Source organism: Arabidopsis thaliana, assembly GCF_000001735.4.
Source record: "Arabidopsis thaliana chromosome 1 sequence".
In the NCBI taxonomy this organism is placed as follows: domain Eukaryota; kingdom Viridiplantae; phylum Streptophyta; class Magnoliopsida; order Brassicales; family Brassicaceae; genus Arabidopsis; species Arabidopsis thaliana.
This window is the reverse complement of record NC_003070.9, coordinates 21,892,701-21,908,109: the sequence shown is the minus strand read 5'-3', so window position 1 is coordinate 21,908,109 and position 15,409 is coordinate 21,892,701. Positions and strand designations below refer to the sequence as shown.

Below are 15,409 nucleotides of genomic sequence, written 5' to 3'. Positions count from 1 at the left end.
TTTGCTTGCGCTCGCCAAGAATTCATGTTACAGACACATTCCCATATTTATTCGATCAACGTCAATCTCAATGAAGATCCAACTATAAAAGTGAGAGATTTACGCTTTGATTTACTCCGTCAACGTTATCAATATCATCTCTATGGGATATGCGATGGAAGACTTTGATGTAGGAGGCATGGTTTGGAACCCGTTGTTGAGAACGACTAAATTGATTGCGAAGGATAAGCAAATATGTGGCAAGAGCATGGGTTACGATGGTACTAAACCCGAAAAGAGTTACAAGATTATTGGACGGTGCTTTACTAATGCGATCTATAGAGTTGCAGTCTTGGAACTTGCAACCAACGCGTGGAAGGTACTCATTGTCCCAGATCTCACGAAGAGTTAGGATCACACGACGGTAGTTCTAGTGTCTCCCTGAATGGAAATTTGTATTGGACAGGTTACAAATATCCCGACACTGGTCAGTGTTTCATCGAAATGCTCGATCTTTCGAAAGAGGTAATAAAGATCTTTTGTATCCTACCGTGTAAGGCGAATAAAAGTACTTCCAATACTCGTATCCTCTCGATTTACAAGGGAGATCGGTTTTCAGTGTTACAACAAAGCAAAAGAACAGGGGAGATTAACATTTGGGTGACAGAGAAGGAAATTGGTAACGGGGATAATGGAGACGATGTGGTGTGGATGAAGTTCATGACTCTCTCAAGACCTGACTTCCCCATATTACTTAGTCACATCTCTACAAGTTACTTTGTCGATAATGATATCTATGGCAAGAGCTTGGTTCTGTGTTGTCCTAGCACGAAACCTAGACAAGCTTGGGTCTATATTGTGAGGGGAGATCTGTGCAAAAAGATTAAGATAGATGGAGTGCAATGTAGGTTTCAGTCCTCTGTTTATGTTCCCAGTTTGATCACCATAACTTGAGAGACTTTTGCTGAAGCTAGTGAACAAGAAGAACTTTTACAAGTTTGATTTCCATTGGTGCTTTCTTGTTTTATTTATTTTAACACCTAGATCAGACTGAACCAAACTTCATGTGGTTTGTTTTGTTATGAATCACTTTTATTTTCTTTTTTTTGGAGTCGTTATCATTGGTGGAGGAAGTTGTCGACCATTTGGCAGACGAGTGTTTGGGTCTCTTAGCTCATCAAAGAACATCTTTATTCATGGATTTTAGAGCTTCCGATGCTGATTTCAAACAAACTATGAAAGTATCCTCATATTAGGTGATAAACTGATAATGGATACACTATTAGTAGCATTCCTTGTGCAAGGGTGAGGATTTTCATTCCTTCGATTTCGACAAGCTGATCGACTCCACTATTGCCAGGAAACAGAGGCTGCATACCGAGAACAAAAATCATATAGGTATTGCAAAAGTAGTGCTCCAACCTATCCAAGAAGCAGTTTCAGCCATCACACAACCTGTGGACCATAGATATGTCTACGGGTTGTGAGCTTTGGCCTTTGGGGCACGATAGTATCTTGAACAAATGTAAGAAATATTGTCTTCTCCTTTCACCTGACACGACATTATTTAGGCATAGACTAGCAAAAAACTAAATCACTAATTAATTAAGAGTCTTTTGTTTGGTAGAAATAAATTAGACTTCACTAACACTTTTGTGCACTCCCAAAATCAAAAACTTTTAGCTGATATATGTGTGTGTAATTAATAAGTGAACAGATGCCCGGTAAGATAACATTGAGTATTGAAAATAAACATTAGTGAGTACGTACATGATGTATACATGGCCTTGCTTGATTAAACCCTCCATGCATGTTTTATGAATATCTATCATGTAATAAGTAAAATATTTCAAGAAAAGGACCATGAGGTTCCCCTGTTTTTCGGTGGAAACAGAGGATTTGTGAGATTTTTGGCTGTGTTGTCACATATATCGTCAGGGATTTTCACATATTAACTAGTTTCTTAAAACAGCTTGGAGTTCATCTGCTACCATCTGTAAGGTTGTATGCTCCTCTCAACTCGGTCCAAACTTTCGCAAGTTTATTTGCCAGACATACTTTCATGTGAACTACACTGTGAAACACACCCATGCAAGTGAATCAGAACTTCTTTCCACGTGTGTTTCTTGGAATGTGTTTACACACCCATGCAAGTATATCAAACTTCTTTCCACGTTCGTGTTTCTTGGAATTTGCATCTTCCAGTAAAGAGTGTAACAATCTCATATGACGTTGTTATATCTCAATAACTTACTCATAAACTTCTTGCGAATATTCAGATTTTTGATTCACGGGCTCCTAAAGCTATAAAACTCCAAATTATACGTGCAATAGTCTCAGCCACATGTCCCCGTCTTTAACAATGACTAGTGGGGTGAATAATTTATCTATGAGGGGTCATTGCAAGAAATAGTAAATCAAAAGTTCAAAGCAGCTAGTATAAATATAAAGTTACAAAGTTACATACAAAGATAAAAGATTGTAGCAGTCAAGCCGAGTCGCTTGGTAACACATAAATAACTGACAACACAAAGAGAATTATACTAGCTCTAGAATGACATGAGGAAAGAATATATTACCTGAGTGACTACAATTGGATAGGCTTAAAGAAATCGAACAAGAGGAATGTGTTGGACTTTGTAGTAATCTTCTCCTCCCCTGGACAGTTTCTTCTTAAAGTCCCAATTATTTAAGATGACATGCACTTCTTTCAAGGAAGTGATAAATTTCAACCCATCAGGAAGCTCCTTTAATTTAGGATCGTTGCGGATAGTCAGCTTATGAAGCCGTGGCATGGAGCCTTCTTCGACTATCCACTCTTCCCACTCCTCTAGTCCACACAAATCGAGCTTTTGCAATTGAGGAAACCCACCATCCGAGCAAACCATTCTCTTCCCACAGAAAGATTGATGAGATAAACTGACCTCGTTTAATTGAAGCAGCTTCTCTAAAATCGGCATTGGATCCTCCTTCAAACAACACTCAGCTAGAGATATGTTTCGAAGATGCCAAGGAAAATGTTGTTCATCAGGTAACCTTGGCATATATATTCTCAAATTCAGATGCTTGAGCTGATCGCAGTCCAAAACTAATCCTTCTATACCACTCATGGGAGCATACATCGGGTAATAACAGATAGTAAGATTTTCCAAGTCTCTCAGTTTACTTAGAGATGAAGATAGAGTTTTCATATTCAACCTGCCTCTGATATAGATAGAGAGGGCTCTAAGCCGGGTCATAAACTGAAGATCCCCCCACTCCCCCATGCTCTGTTGAGAAATTTTCCAACTTCTCCAGGTTGACTAGGTTACCCAATTCTAGTTTTACCTTATCATCCATTCTTAGTGGGAGAGAGAGGTATTTCAGCTCTAGCATCTCTTTCAAGAAATTGGGAATGTAAATGTAACAACTCTCTTGTACACATAGGTTTAAATAGAGCAGCATCTTCAAATTCTGCATAGACGAAGGTAGATGAGATGCTTTTGCCCGATATAAACTCAAATATCTCAAGTGGATTAGCAGTCCGATGCTAGAGGGTAACTCCCCTCCAAACTCAACTCCATGGAGATCTAAAACCCTCATCAACTGTAGCCTCGTAAACCATACTTCGAATCCCCTATAACCACCAAGCTCCTCGATAAACAAGAGAGATCTAAGTTTTGGATTCTTCAGCTTCCCCTCCATATCTGTTTTATCACCCCCTTTTACGACAAGTCTGCGAGGTTTACTAGGAGATTTAGAGTTTTCAGTTTCTATCAAGTTCTCTTCTTCAGCTTTAAGAAGACAAACTTCTCTCACAATATCATGCAAGTGACATGTTTCAAATCTCCTAGTTCTAGCGTCTCTCTCAGAAATAACCATGTTTCTCTTTACCAACTCTTCTATGTATCCATCTCCGACCTTTCGAATAGTCGCTCCATCGTAATACCTAGGTCTTGGCATTCCTTCTGCGGCCCAGTAGTAAGATAACTTTTCCAGATCTATTGTAAAATCTTCAGGAAATTGGGCAAGGTAGAGGAAGCAGTGCTTCAAATATATAGGCAGCTCTTCAAAGCTCAGATGCAAAATATGATAAACTGAACTCATATTTTTGTCATTGAAGCTAGTTCCTCCAACGATGTGAGATTTAATATTCCCATAGATCCTTTTCCACTCATCCAATGTGAAGTGCACAACTAACAACCCGCCTAACACCTTAAGAGCCAACGGTAACCCTCCACAATGTTTGATCATTTGCTTACCAAGCTCTTCCATTTTTTCATCAACTTTATATTCTGCAATATATCATCAAGATAAGATGAAATGAAATGAATGTTCATAAGAACTAGACGAGCTGCGACATATATTAATTAAATTGTCTTGAAAGCTTACCTGTAGTGTTTTCTCCCGGAAAAACTATCCTTCGGAAAATTGTCCAACTCTCTTCAGGAGTTAGGCAATCTGGTTTAAAGATGAAACCATTTGGATTTGCTCGTAATGCGACACCTTCATTACGAGAAGTAAGTAATACTTTCCAGCCTATACCAAAATATATATCTCTTTTCATATAAGTCACTAACAAAAGGGAACGTACATAATGCTTTATGACCAATATGTTTGCATGTATTATGAATATTGAAAAGAGATTGTTACCTTTTCCCAGTGGAAAGATTGGTTCTATCATGTCCCAATCTTCTTCTCTCCATATATCATCAAGGACAATCAAAGCCTTTCGTGTACCCAATAGGCGAAAGAGTTTTTCTTGAAGTTCGTCTTCCGTCATCTCTAACTTTATATATTCTGGCCCAACTTTCCGCAAGATTGTTTGCCACACATACTTCCTTGTAAACTGTTGTGAAACACATACCCACGCGAGTTGAGCAAAATGACTTTTTACTGTCTCATGATTGAAAACTTGTCTTGCAAGGGTGGTTTTACCAATACCGCCCATCCCGGTTATAGAAACTACTTGACTGCTATCTTCAACCTCCACCAAATGGCCAACCAATTTCTTAACATTTTCCTCCAACCCCACAAGAACACTTTCATTGTTATTAGAAAATGTTTGCCGCATATTCCTTTTGTCTTTCTTGTAAAGACTGCATATACTCGTCATTGACAATGACCTGTTGTACGCCAAGACTCTGCATATCGCAGATCACCTTAGCAATCCTCTTACTTAGGCCTTCCATATCGATAGCAATTTTCCGGCGATCAGGAAGAACGCAAGCAAATTCTTTGATACGTTTCTTCATGCCTCTTGTTCTTCCGAGTTGTTTTTTTCGAAGAAAGGTTTCAATGATATCTTCTGTGTCATAAACAATTTCCTTGACCTCTTTCACAGTGTTACTCACCATTGCACTTTGATGTTTCTTGGCATCTGCATCTTCTAAAAAGCACCTTAACTTATTTAAATCACTTCTCAATTCATTAAATTGCTTTTTAACTCCTTGAAATCGATCAGATTCTCGGACAAGGAGGTCCCAAAGCTTTTCGACTCCAAATGACAAAAGTGTCTCAGCCATAAGTCTCCTGCTCAACCATGAAACTAGTAGTCAATTATCACTAAAGAAGTGTCTGTGAGTTCATAAATATGATAATTTTTTTTGCAAAGTTTACGGCAACTATTTTGTGCAGAGACTGCGAATATATTGAGATAACCAAAATTGAAAACTACAAAGGATCGAAGCACCTACTTCCACAGAAACCAATTAAAGAAACAAAAGATAAAAATGATCAATACAATAATCTCACCTTCCCTGGAAATCGATGTTCCTCCAAATGATCTGTATAGAGAAGTTTGTGATGTGTTTTTTTTTTTTAGTGTTTCGTCAGAAGAACTCTGCTAAAGATCCATTATTATTAGAGTTGACTCCAGGTCAACACCTTCCGACAATCTTTGGCCAACAAGTCTTCAAAAGGCAACAACACTATCCGCTTATCCGGTGGCCACCCAGCAACTTCCTACTTGCCACGTGTTATTTTACATTTCAGCTAAATTCCTTTAGCTTGGTGGAAATCATTACAATGGATTTTGTCTTCTAATGATATTTAAAAAAGTATTCCTCTTCTTTAGAAATTTTTACACAGAAAAATGATTATATAGAAGAAGAGCCAGAGATTGATACCACCAGAACCAACAAAACTCACTTGATCACAGGCTGCTGAAACAATGCAGCTAGCCAGCCAGCTACCATAATGGACAAATGGTCATTGTAAATCAAATCAAACATGTGTACCAACAAGATTTAACAGATGCACTATGCAACATTGGTAACTCTCAGCTCATTTGGAGCCTTACCTCTTATTCTAACCAAATCCATTACATGTACCAAAGTAAAATGCATGCAACACTGATAACATTGTCCTTCTCGGCAGTTTACACTTACGAATCAACGAATTTGAACGAGAATGTTTCCAATTACGAATCAAAAGATGCAGATTACACGGGACTAGATCTTGCCATTTTAGGGTTTTCGGGCTGTCATTATCTTTCAGGGGGCGGCAGAACTTTACCAAACTTACAATGTAGGGATATCTTGTGATGATCATGTTTGGGATCTGGAGTTTGCCTCAAGACTACCACCACTTCATACATTTAGCGATCCTCTCATGACCAATACATGCCCAACGATGAGCAGCGACATGATTTGGGGAGCATCAATATCTTATATCTAGGGTTTCAATTTGATAACTGACTACGTTAGTGAAATCATGTTTCTTTCACCTTTTCTCGGTGACCTTTAACATTTACTTTTGGCGAAGAGACTTTACAGAGGAGTGATCAAATTTTCTCATATTCCTTATGTGTTTTGTTGAATCATGGACCTTTCAATTTGTACTATATAGTGGAATGATGAACTCGATAATGGTAGGCATACAGTTTATCTTAATATGAAAATAGTTTTTTTCATTTCGCCGCAATTTGTGGTTGTGTTATCCTTATTCTAGTTTCCCCCTGATTAAATTGGACTACAATTTTGCTAGATAAATTCCATGTTAAGCTTAACGAAAGTCTGATAAACACTTAAACCACTCTACGAAGAGAGACATACTTAAGCTTGCTAAAAAAAAAAATTAACAATACTATTAGATGCTAGTAAAAGAAAAGTAACATTTTCTTTAATATAAAGCATATGACCAATATGAAGACCAAACTCATATATATGTGTCTCTCTAACAAATATCTATCTACAAACACACGCAAGTACATCATCATCATATTATCATTCTGGTTTTTTTTTTTTTAAACTAGTGAGACATAAGAAAAATAGTCCCAGAAACAGGGACCAATCCGAAAGGGCAGAAAAAGAAAGAAAAGAATGTGTTTTATGGTTCGTTCAATAACAATCCTGGAAACCAAACAGGTTTCTAATACCTGTAAGATGATCCAGACTGTGGCGGAGCTGGTGGGAGCCGGTTTGGTGTGGTGCGACGGGAGCTGCCACCAGATCCAGAAGAATCCTCACCATTCTGTGCTGGATCACTGTAACGACGGCTATGGCCGCCAGATCCATATCTCTTCAATGAGTCAGGTCCACTAGCAGCTGCGTTAAACGCATTCATCCAGTCCTCTCCTGATGACCCTCCATTGGTTCTCGGGCTGCTTTCTGCAAATAAGAACAAACAAAGATGACACACGAAAAAACGAATCAAATCCCATGCATTTTATGGTTATATATTAGCACATTTGAAAGGGTAGATGAGTGTGTGAGTATATATACCAGTGCCACTATTGTCAGACCAGCTTGAAGCAGCAGCTGCTCGGTTATCGTGAATGCTAAGCTGCCTAGTGAGCTTTGAGAGAAGAGAGGACTGTTTCTGGTAACGGTCTCTTCGTCTTTTGACGTTCTGATCCTCTTGAATCAATGATTCAATCCTCTCATTACCAATTGCGCTGCAGATCAATCCAAGCGAGAGATATATAAGTACAACGCAAACAGCTGTATTGATGCTACAACAATACATTGGGGAAGGATATTAAGAAACCTGATAGAGCTGTATAGCTGATTCAGCATGTCTTCCTTGGATTTCTCCACTTGACAGAGAACAACAGCCTGTTGAAGTCACAGATTTAGTAATGTGATCGAGTAATGAAAAGCGATATTGGCATGGGAATTTAAGAATTCACAAGAAAAGTGACTAGTCCACCTTTGGAACATTGGCAGCTAGACTGTTGAGAACAGCTTCAACATAACCCCGTACTTCTTGGGACATCCACCGTAATTCCTCTTCCGGGTCGACCGGTTTCCTTACCATCTTATCCTGAAAAAGGAAAAAAATTAGACAACCAAGGCAAAACTGTAATACCACCCATCCGGAAACCTAAACGCCTCACATGCCCAAACAAAGCTATCTTAACCCTCTTCAACAAAGACATCAGATTTTACTCATTTATATAGGGAACTTCTAGCAAAGACTATATCATCAGGATATTGTTACTGCATTAAGATCAGCTAGCAAACTTATAAAGGAAAGTGGAAAAGAAAGATCATTAAGATAGTTTCCTTGTATTACTTACAAGTGAGCCTTCTGAAAGACTTTGTCTCATGGAAGCGCTACCCACTTGGCCTCCTCGGGCCTGGATAACCTTTTGCAGCTTATTTATCCATTCATTCTTATCAACCATGCTCTCGGCCTTGAGAACCAACGCATTGTGAGCTGCAATATAAGAGCATATGAGGATTTGCTCATATAATAGAGTAAAAAGAGGGTCAAGCAGTAAATTTTGATAATCGCTTGACATACCTTTAAGTACAGTCTTATATGGAACCCTGCAAGTTATCTTAAATACAAGGCCTGGTCCTTTTGAATCCGGTCCATTTGATTTCTTATCTTTCGAGCTCTTTGATTTTTCTCCTTCATCATCAGAAATTTCTTCGATACTGCATTCCTGAGCATATTAAAGAGTTTTATGAGAAAAATAATTGAATATTGTGTACTTCGATAAAATTTCCAAAAGGCTATATCGCTTTTCAGTAATAATGGTACGCTTCACAATTACAGGTAACAATCACTCTGCTTAAAGGACCGGGTGGAAGAGCAATGTAAATATGAAACCCTACTATTACTCTTTTTATTTCAGTTATTTTCGACTTTGACCAAAGAAAAGCAAGAACTGCAAGAAAATGATACCTCCAAAGTTACAGTGCCGCGGAAGTTTCTTTCTTCTTGTTTTTTTGTATAACCAAGCTGAAGAAAGGTAAATGCAAAGGTAGATCACTTCAACAACAATAAAAAAGATAGTAACATTGTGAGGGATAGTATACTTCTAGCATTACGATTACAGCTTTCTTTTTCGAAATATGTGGATCAACACTTACCTTTCCAGTTTTTTCATTCAGAACAAACCATCGCCTACTCCACCCATTTGTCTTTGCACTTTTCTTCATTAAGTACCCTGCACAACAGAATAAAATTTCTGTTGAAGACCTTGGCAGTTGGTTTTTATAACAAACTAAAACCTCAAAAACTTATCCTACGCTAGGTCAAAGCTAAAGTGGCAGACTATCAAAAAGGAGATCGCTAAATTGGAGCAGAAAAGCTCTGAAGTTTTTTTTTATCAACACATAAGGGAAAGCTGATCCTCCACCAGTTCAATGCTTAAATGACAGAAAGGAAATAGAAAAGAAGAAAAAATCACGCAATTGAACTGACAGATAACCTTAACAGCAGTAAAAGAATGTCGTGCAAGGAAAATGGATCGCTAGTAAACAAAATTTTGTTAGACAGCCACTGTAGAAATATGTAAGAATAAGGACCTGCAGTTATCTCTCCCTCAGGTCCAGCAGTCTTCAGACCAGACACCTCCGGAGTCTCTTTTTCTTTATCTTTATCTTTATCTTGTGGCATTAATTTGTCTCTCAAAGATTTTAAGCTACCACCAGTTGATGATGGCCCATCTGGCTGAGGACTAGTAGCCTGATGTACAAGCAAAAAAAGAATTGTTTCATTATGTACTTCCATATCACAAAAAAATAGTAGAAGCACATCCACTAAATGAATCCAGATTGTTCTGAGATAAAAGCAAACCCTGTTTAAGAGAGACTGCTCTGCATCTTGTCCCTTTTTAGAGGAACGACCTTTTAGCTCCTCCTCACGACGCTGCCTTTCCATTCTGATAAAGATAGTAAACCGTACAGCCAAAAAAACGAAAATATAGTTAGATATGCATCACATAAGATCTTATAACTGTCAATAACATGACTTGTGCGACAAAATGCTAGCTATGGGACTATAAAAAGGTCAAACTTGTGAATGTAATGAAAGTATTCAGAAACACAAATGTTCATTTCACAGGCGAACATATAAAAATAGCAGGACACACAAGAAAGTAGATCCATTTGAACATGTTTAAAACCGTCTTACATTAAAAGATGGAAATTTAAGATAATAATCTATAAGTTTTGAGTATGATAACGCCACTCGAAATGACAGCCAAAAAGCAAAAAAAGGGAAGCTGATGTTACCTTCTTTGTACGAGGCGGATGAAGTGCTGAGGTGGTACAAATGCACGCTCCATATCAACTAATGCAACTACCATCTTCTTAGCTTCATTCTTGAATCCATCAAGTGCGGCACTTGCTATAGCTACAACCTGGTTGACGATTATTTAAGAAAAGAAACAGCTATTAGTAAGACGAAAAATGCAACTGAAAGAGCAGTAAAAGCATAATTACCTCTCTCTTAAAAGGAGGATATCTCCCAAGACCAGGTGTGGCATTCGCGGAAGCTGAAACTATGTCAACAAGCACTCGGTGAACCTAATAAGAAGTTCAGACCATATTAGCTCAGTAACAGATGAGACGGTAAGGCAACCAGGTTGGAAAGGTTGAGTAGGAATTTAATAAATTTGAATCTGGAGAATTAAAATATCATAACGAAATGTGTTGAATAGACCACATGTGACAAGCCATAGCCAATATTTCACTATTTAGTAAATTTCTGAATTTCAATGCTACGCATCTCAAACAAGAGGAAGACAACACCAGTTAAGCTATAAACACTAACATGGACACACCTCATCAACACATAGTCGTGCTGGGTCTTTAGCCAACTCAAGAACGGTTTTTATTAACGATCTCAACCCTTTCTCTGGAGATATGAGATAAGGTTGATAACCATCAGCCTCCAACACGATCTGAAACAATTGGAAAATCAATCTGTCACACTCCAGTCTAAAGCCGTTACTTGTTTATACAATTTGAGGCAGGAAAATTCAGAAACCCACCCTTTTGACATTGTTCAAGTCAAAATGTCTATCCAACGGAAGCTTTTTGATACGATTGGGGAAATTGCCTTCAAAACTTGCAACAACTTTCCAACCACTTCCCTGAACCAAATTTTTATTAGAGAAAAATATTTACCGAAATCCAAAAAGGCCTTCAGCACATGAACGGGCACAATCACCAGACATGCAATTCAAAAACCTTTTCCGTGAAACATATCACATATAGATCCAATATTAGTATCGTGAAATCCTAGATAATATCAGACAATCTTCCTAAATTTCTTAATTGTCTATATTTAAACAGTACCACACATTTTCCATAACAACTAGAAAAATGAAAAGGCTAAAGTATGGTTCAGCTAACGTAGGAAATTACTCACTTCACCACCAGCTAAATGGAGAAGAAATTTGTCTTCAAACTCACGACAAAGCTCCAAAGCTATTGCCCTTGTGCCTTCAGCACTGCTAACCAATTGCTCACCAAGCCTCGCTAATTCGTCCTGCACTATTTGAGACTTACCCTGGAGTCTGCATGTAACAAAGGAATTTGTAAGTTCAGGACTATCATAAGAACCAAAATCATGTCCCTAAATAATCATCCAGAAACTAAAACAAAAGATAGACATCACATTTTGGGAGACAAAAGTAATATATCAGCTTAACAGATGATGATGAGCATTGACCAGAGATCTTGCAAGCAAGAGTTCTTATTTTCAGAACTCAGTAACGATGGCAGATAAATCTGGCACATATCCAATTTCAGATAACTATTTCCTCTTATGCAACTTTCCCTTTTGCTTTATCTTTGCCTTTTGGTTTATTCCAATTCACTAAACACCGTTCCTCTCCATTGCAAATTCAACATAGAGGTTTAATTTCTTGACTTTTAGGTAGATTATCATCTATTCAATCAGTTAAAGATATGAATCTTGTTTTCCTTTTCAGAAACTTAGCTTCGACCTGGTCCGTATATGTTGATTAGAAAGACACAAGGACAAAGGTTTCTAAAATATCTCATGAGAAGTGCGCTAATGATGATAGGAGCTGGAAAGTCTAGCTAACTAAGCCTAAAGGTCGACTTCAACTTCAAAGAAACAAAACAAATTGGCTTTGATGGAGAAAATTGTAAATCTTCCCTAAAGTACCAGTACAGAAAAATAGGCAAACAAACAATCGATTTTTCATTTGACATATAAAAGCAAAAACATATGGAGAGAGGAAATACCCAGTTAAGATGTTCGGAAGCCTGAGCTTCATTCTGCTACGGATCTGGCTAGCAAGAGTGTCGACCAGGGCAATTCTGCCAAGTTTGCTTTGTGGAGCACCAGTCAAAATGGATTTAAGGCTTTCACTCTCAGCACGCCAAGCAGTTTCTAAAGAGTTCTCACTGCCTCCAGACTGCGCTGATGCAATTGAGACAGATTGGCCAATAAGTGCAACCCATGGAATATCAGTTGTTTTTGGAGGTCCTTGATTTGAAAGAAGCGCCTGAACTGCTGCAAGGGACTTTGGGTTCTCTGCTGCCTGATCAATTTTGCTGATAATTCCTACTGTCCTAGTACCTATAAATAAGGAGTGATGTTTTTTTTTTTGGTTATAGTATACACAAAATTTAGTTCCAATGTTTCTATCCAAATGTAGTAACCCCAGTTGTTTAGAAGTATAATGAAGGGTCTGTATAACGAAAGTGCCTATATACTCACTCTCTGGATCATACTCCTTTGCGATCTTCAGGGCTCGAGATGACGAAATTTCAGATGCCTGGCTAGCAGGCACAACAACCAGCAATATAGCATCGTTGTGCTGTGCATGTTCACCAATCTTGCAAAGAGAGGAGAGAAACAAATTATAAGATGACAATGATAATGAATCTATGAAGCCCTACAGCCAGAATGCCGAATAAAAAATGTGGAAATTCTCCATGGTTGACAGGTGGATTAGGGGGATGACAAAGGCATCAAGCAGTTCCTAAGCTTACCATAGAATCGTCCACAATTCGCTGGTCCAGTCCAGGCAAATCAATCAATTTCAGTGGTGGAGCTGCAATTAAAAGGGAAAAATATGTTATGATGATTACAGAAACCAGTACAAAACAAACGATATGTGATAATTCATGTTCCAAAGAGAACATTTAAGTTAGATCTTCATTTAGATATATAGTCCAATTTTCACAACTTAGCTTCAGATTCTACCCAAAAGAAGTTGAAGCGCTAATGTGCGTTAGATTTAGAGGTAAAAACTCATTACAGCTGAACTGTTCACTTAAGTAGGGGACATTATCCGACTTAGGCTTGGGTAATATGGATGTTGCATTAAATAGGGATTCCCATTTATGATTGTGCAAGTAGAAAGGAATTACCTGTGCTGGTACGAAGTTTTAGGTATATTTCATCACGACCCCTTCCTGAAGCTCCTTTGCTAAGCCTATCTTGTAGTGAATGCCTTAGTGCACCTGTAATACACACATTCGAAAAAAACGGAAATATTAGTCAAATATTAATCTAATGCATTGCATCTTACATGCAGAAATAGCTTCACAAATCATTGCTAAATTGCATATGTGCACATAGGGAGCTCTTACTTGCAGAAACTTGTTGATTTTTATTGTCAATTTGCAAGATTATTGCCTTGCTGCTCAGTGATTCTTCTCTACTCAAATCAATGATAATAGGAGCCCGTGTCGCACCATTCTCACCCGTCGGCTATCCATGGTAATCATAGTAGACAGGACAACACAAAGTGGTTACTTTAAGAAAATGTATCAGCCAATAGTGACATACACAAATTGCCGCGCACTCAAATTCAATACACAACTTACCAGAACTGGATGCCCAATTAGGCTATTTAGAACTGCAGACTTTCCAGCTCCCTGATCCACCAAGAAAAGTGAAATAACTTCAGTCTTCACATAAGAAATTTTTCTTTTCTAAGCCTAAGAAGTTTCAATCACAAACACATAGCAATATTTTTTCTGTCTTCCAACAGATAAGTGTTTTAGGAAACAGAGTAAATCACATACACTTTTCGTTCTGATATACACTTTCTAAAATAGATTTCTCATAGTTTCAAATAACAAACGCATCAACCTTCTCTACTATAGTAATACCTCCCAGGTTTGAATCTCATAGAATCAAATAATCCCTAATAAAGAGAGAAACGCAACAAAACAAGCTACGAACGAAGAGATGAAGAATACAAAACATCCTACCAAACTCCTAGGTTACGGGACCATTTCGAAAACACCTCATCGAGATCCACAAGATCCACGATATGGCAACAAAAATCTACACTCGATCACAGTATAAAACTTACAACAAACGCCAAATACAGTCACATCTCAGAAACAGAAAAAGCGAGAGAAAACCCACCACATTCCCTAGGGCAACGACGTTGAGAGAAGTAGCTGGCCGTCTAGAAGAAGAGGTCTCATCGGGATCTTCGTCAGCGAGCAGAGACGCCGCTTGTCTCATCGAATCCGAAAGCTGAGACAACTCATCGATCGCCTCCATCGTAACTTGCACAGCGAATCGAGGTCGAATGAAGTACGAGATCTGGACGAAGAAAGGGAGCCGCTAGATCCGATTAGAATCAATATCGGTAGCCACGAGCGGTGGATTTTCCCGGCGATTGGGTTACCGGAATTTCGAATTCGGTCGCGACGGTGCTAAGCTAGGATTTGTTTGTCTGTGTGTGTCTTCGTCGGGGAGAGAATGGGCAAGACGGGTCATATAACTTTACATAAACACGTAGTAATTAACACATTTTTCAAATTTCATAAATGTTGAAAATTATTAAGTGGTTTTTTCTTTTCTTTCATAAATGTTGAAAATTTTCACAACTGTTCAAAGAAATTCTTTACAAATGTGAAAGCATAAAACACACAAATGTGGATGCGTAAAATATAAATTAACACAACTTTTTGCTATCAATAAAGACATTCTCAGCTAAATTTGTTCGAATTAAAATATTGTAAGTGAATTTCAATGTGGTACAAGAATTTGTATCATCGAATGCGCTTGTTTGGTTGTATATTTTTCCAAATGAACAAATGCGGAAGACCACTTTGTAATCCTGATGTAGGAGACTAGTATTTTTGTAATGTTTGAGTGCGAAATGTTGAGTTGTGATCAACCGAGTTCTAAATTTATCTCCAACAGTTTAATCTCTCTAATTTGTTTCGCTAGATGGGATAAGGCATGTAAGTTATCAAATTCGTTAGCA

General features: G+C 38.1%; 3 protein-coding genes and 1 long non-coding RNA gene across 5 annotated transcripts; 2 read left to right on the top strand and 2 right to left on the bottom strand.

The window, feature by feature from the left end:
* Window positions 1–154: 154 nt before the first annotated feature.
* Window positions 155–933, top strand: AT1G59630 (F-box associated ubiquitination effector family protein; the record flags this gene model as incomplete). The annotated part of the gene is made up of 2 exons (NM_104656.1): window positions 155–386; window positions 446–933. The coding sequence occupies 2 exons, from the start codon at window positions 155–157 to the stop codon at window positions 931–933; spliced, it is 720 nt and encodes a 239-aa protein (NP_176172.1).
* Window positions 934–2,392: 1,459 nt separating this feature from the next.
* On the bottom strand, window positions 2,393–5,846 carry CW9 (Disease resistance protein (CC-NBS-LRR class) family). Of its 2 annotated transcripts, NM_001333859.1 has the most exons (5): window positions 5,713–5,826; window positions 4,612–5,490; window positions 4,351–4,497; window positions 3,307–4,253; window positions 2,425–3,248 (listed from the first exon to the last, which is right to left on the bottom strand). In NM_001333859.1, exons 2-5 carry the CDS (start codon window positions 5,072–5,074, stop codon window positions 2,583–2,585), a joined length of 2,223 nt encoding a protein of 740 aa, NP_001320323.1. In that variant the 5' UTR covers window positions 5,075–5,490; window positions 5,713–5,826; the 3' UTR covers window positions 2,425–2,582.
* Window positions 5,847–6,412: 566 nt separating this feature from the next.
* Window positions 6,413–6,660, top strand: AT1G08257. Its single transcript, NR_139397.1, has one exon. It is a non-coding gene; the product is annotated as an other RNA (long non-coding RNA).
* A 363-nt stretch (window positions 6,661–7,023) lies between these two features.
* DL3 (dynamin-like 3) lies at window positions 7,024–14,968 on the bottom strand. Its single transcript, NM_104654.5, has 22 exons — window positions 14,557–14,968; window positions 14,007–14,057; window positions 13,770–13,890; window positions 13,548–13,640; window positions 13,167–13,228; window positions 12,892–13,009; window positions 12,414–12,750; window positions 11,569–11,716; window positions 11,189–11,290; window positions 10,979–11,098; window positions 10,638–10,721; window positions 10,428–10,555; window positions 9,991–10,075; window positions 9,720–9,879; window positions 9,282–9,358; window positions 9,094–9,150; window positions 8,707–8,851; window positions 8,480–8,619; window positions 8,110–8,223; window positions 7,948–8,015; window positions 7,683–7,855; window positions 7,024–7,568 (listed from the first exon to the last, which is right to left on the bottom strand). The coding sequence occupies exons 1-22, from the start codon at window positions 14,695–14,697 to the stop codon at window positions 7,330–7,332; spliced, it is 2,763 nt and encodes a 920-aa protein (NP_176170.1). The 5' UTR covers window positions 14,698–14,968; the 3' UTR covers window positions 7,024–7,329.
* Between the last annotated feature and the right edge of the window lie 441 nt (window positions 14,969–15,409).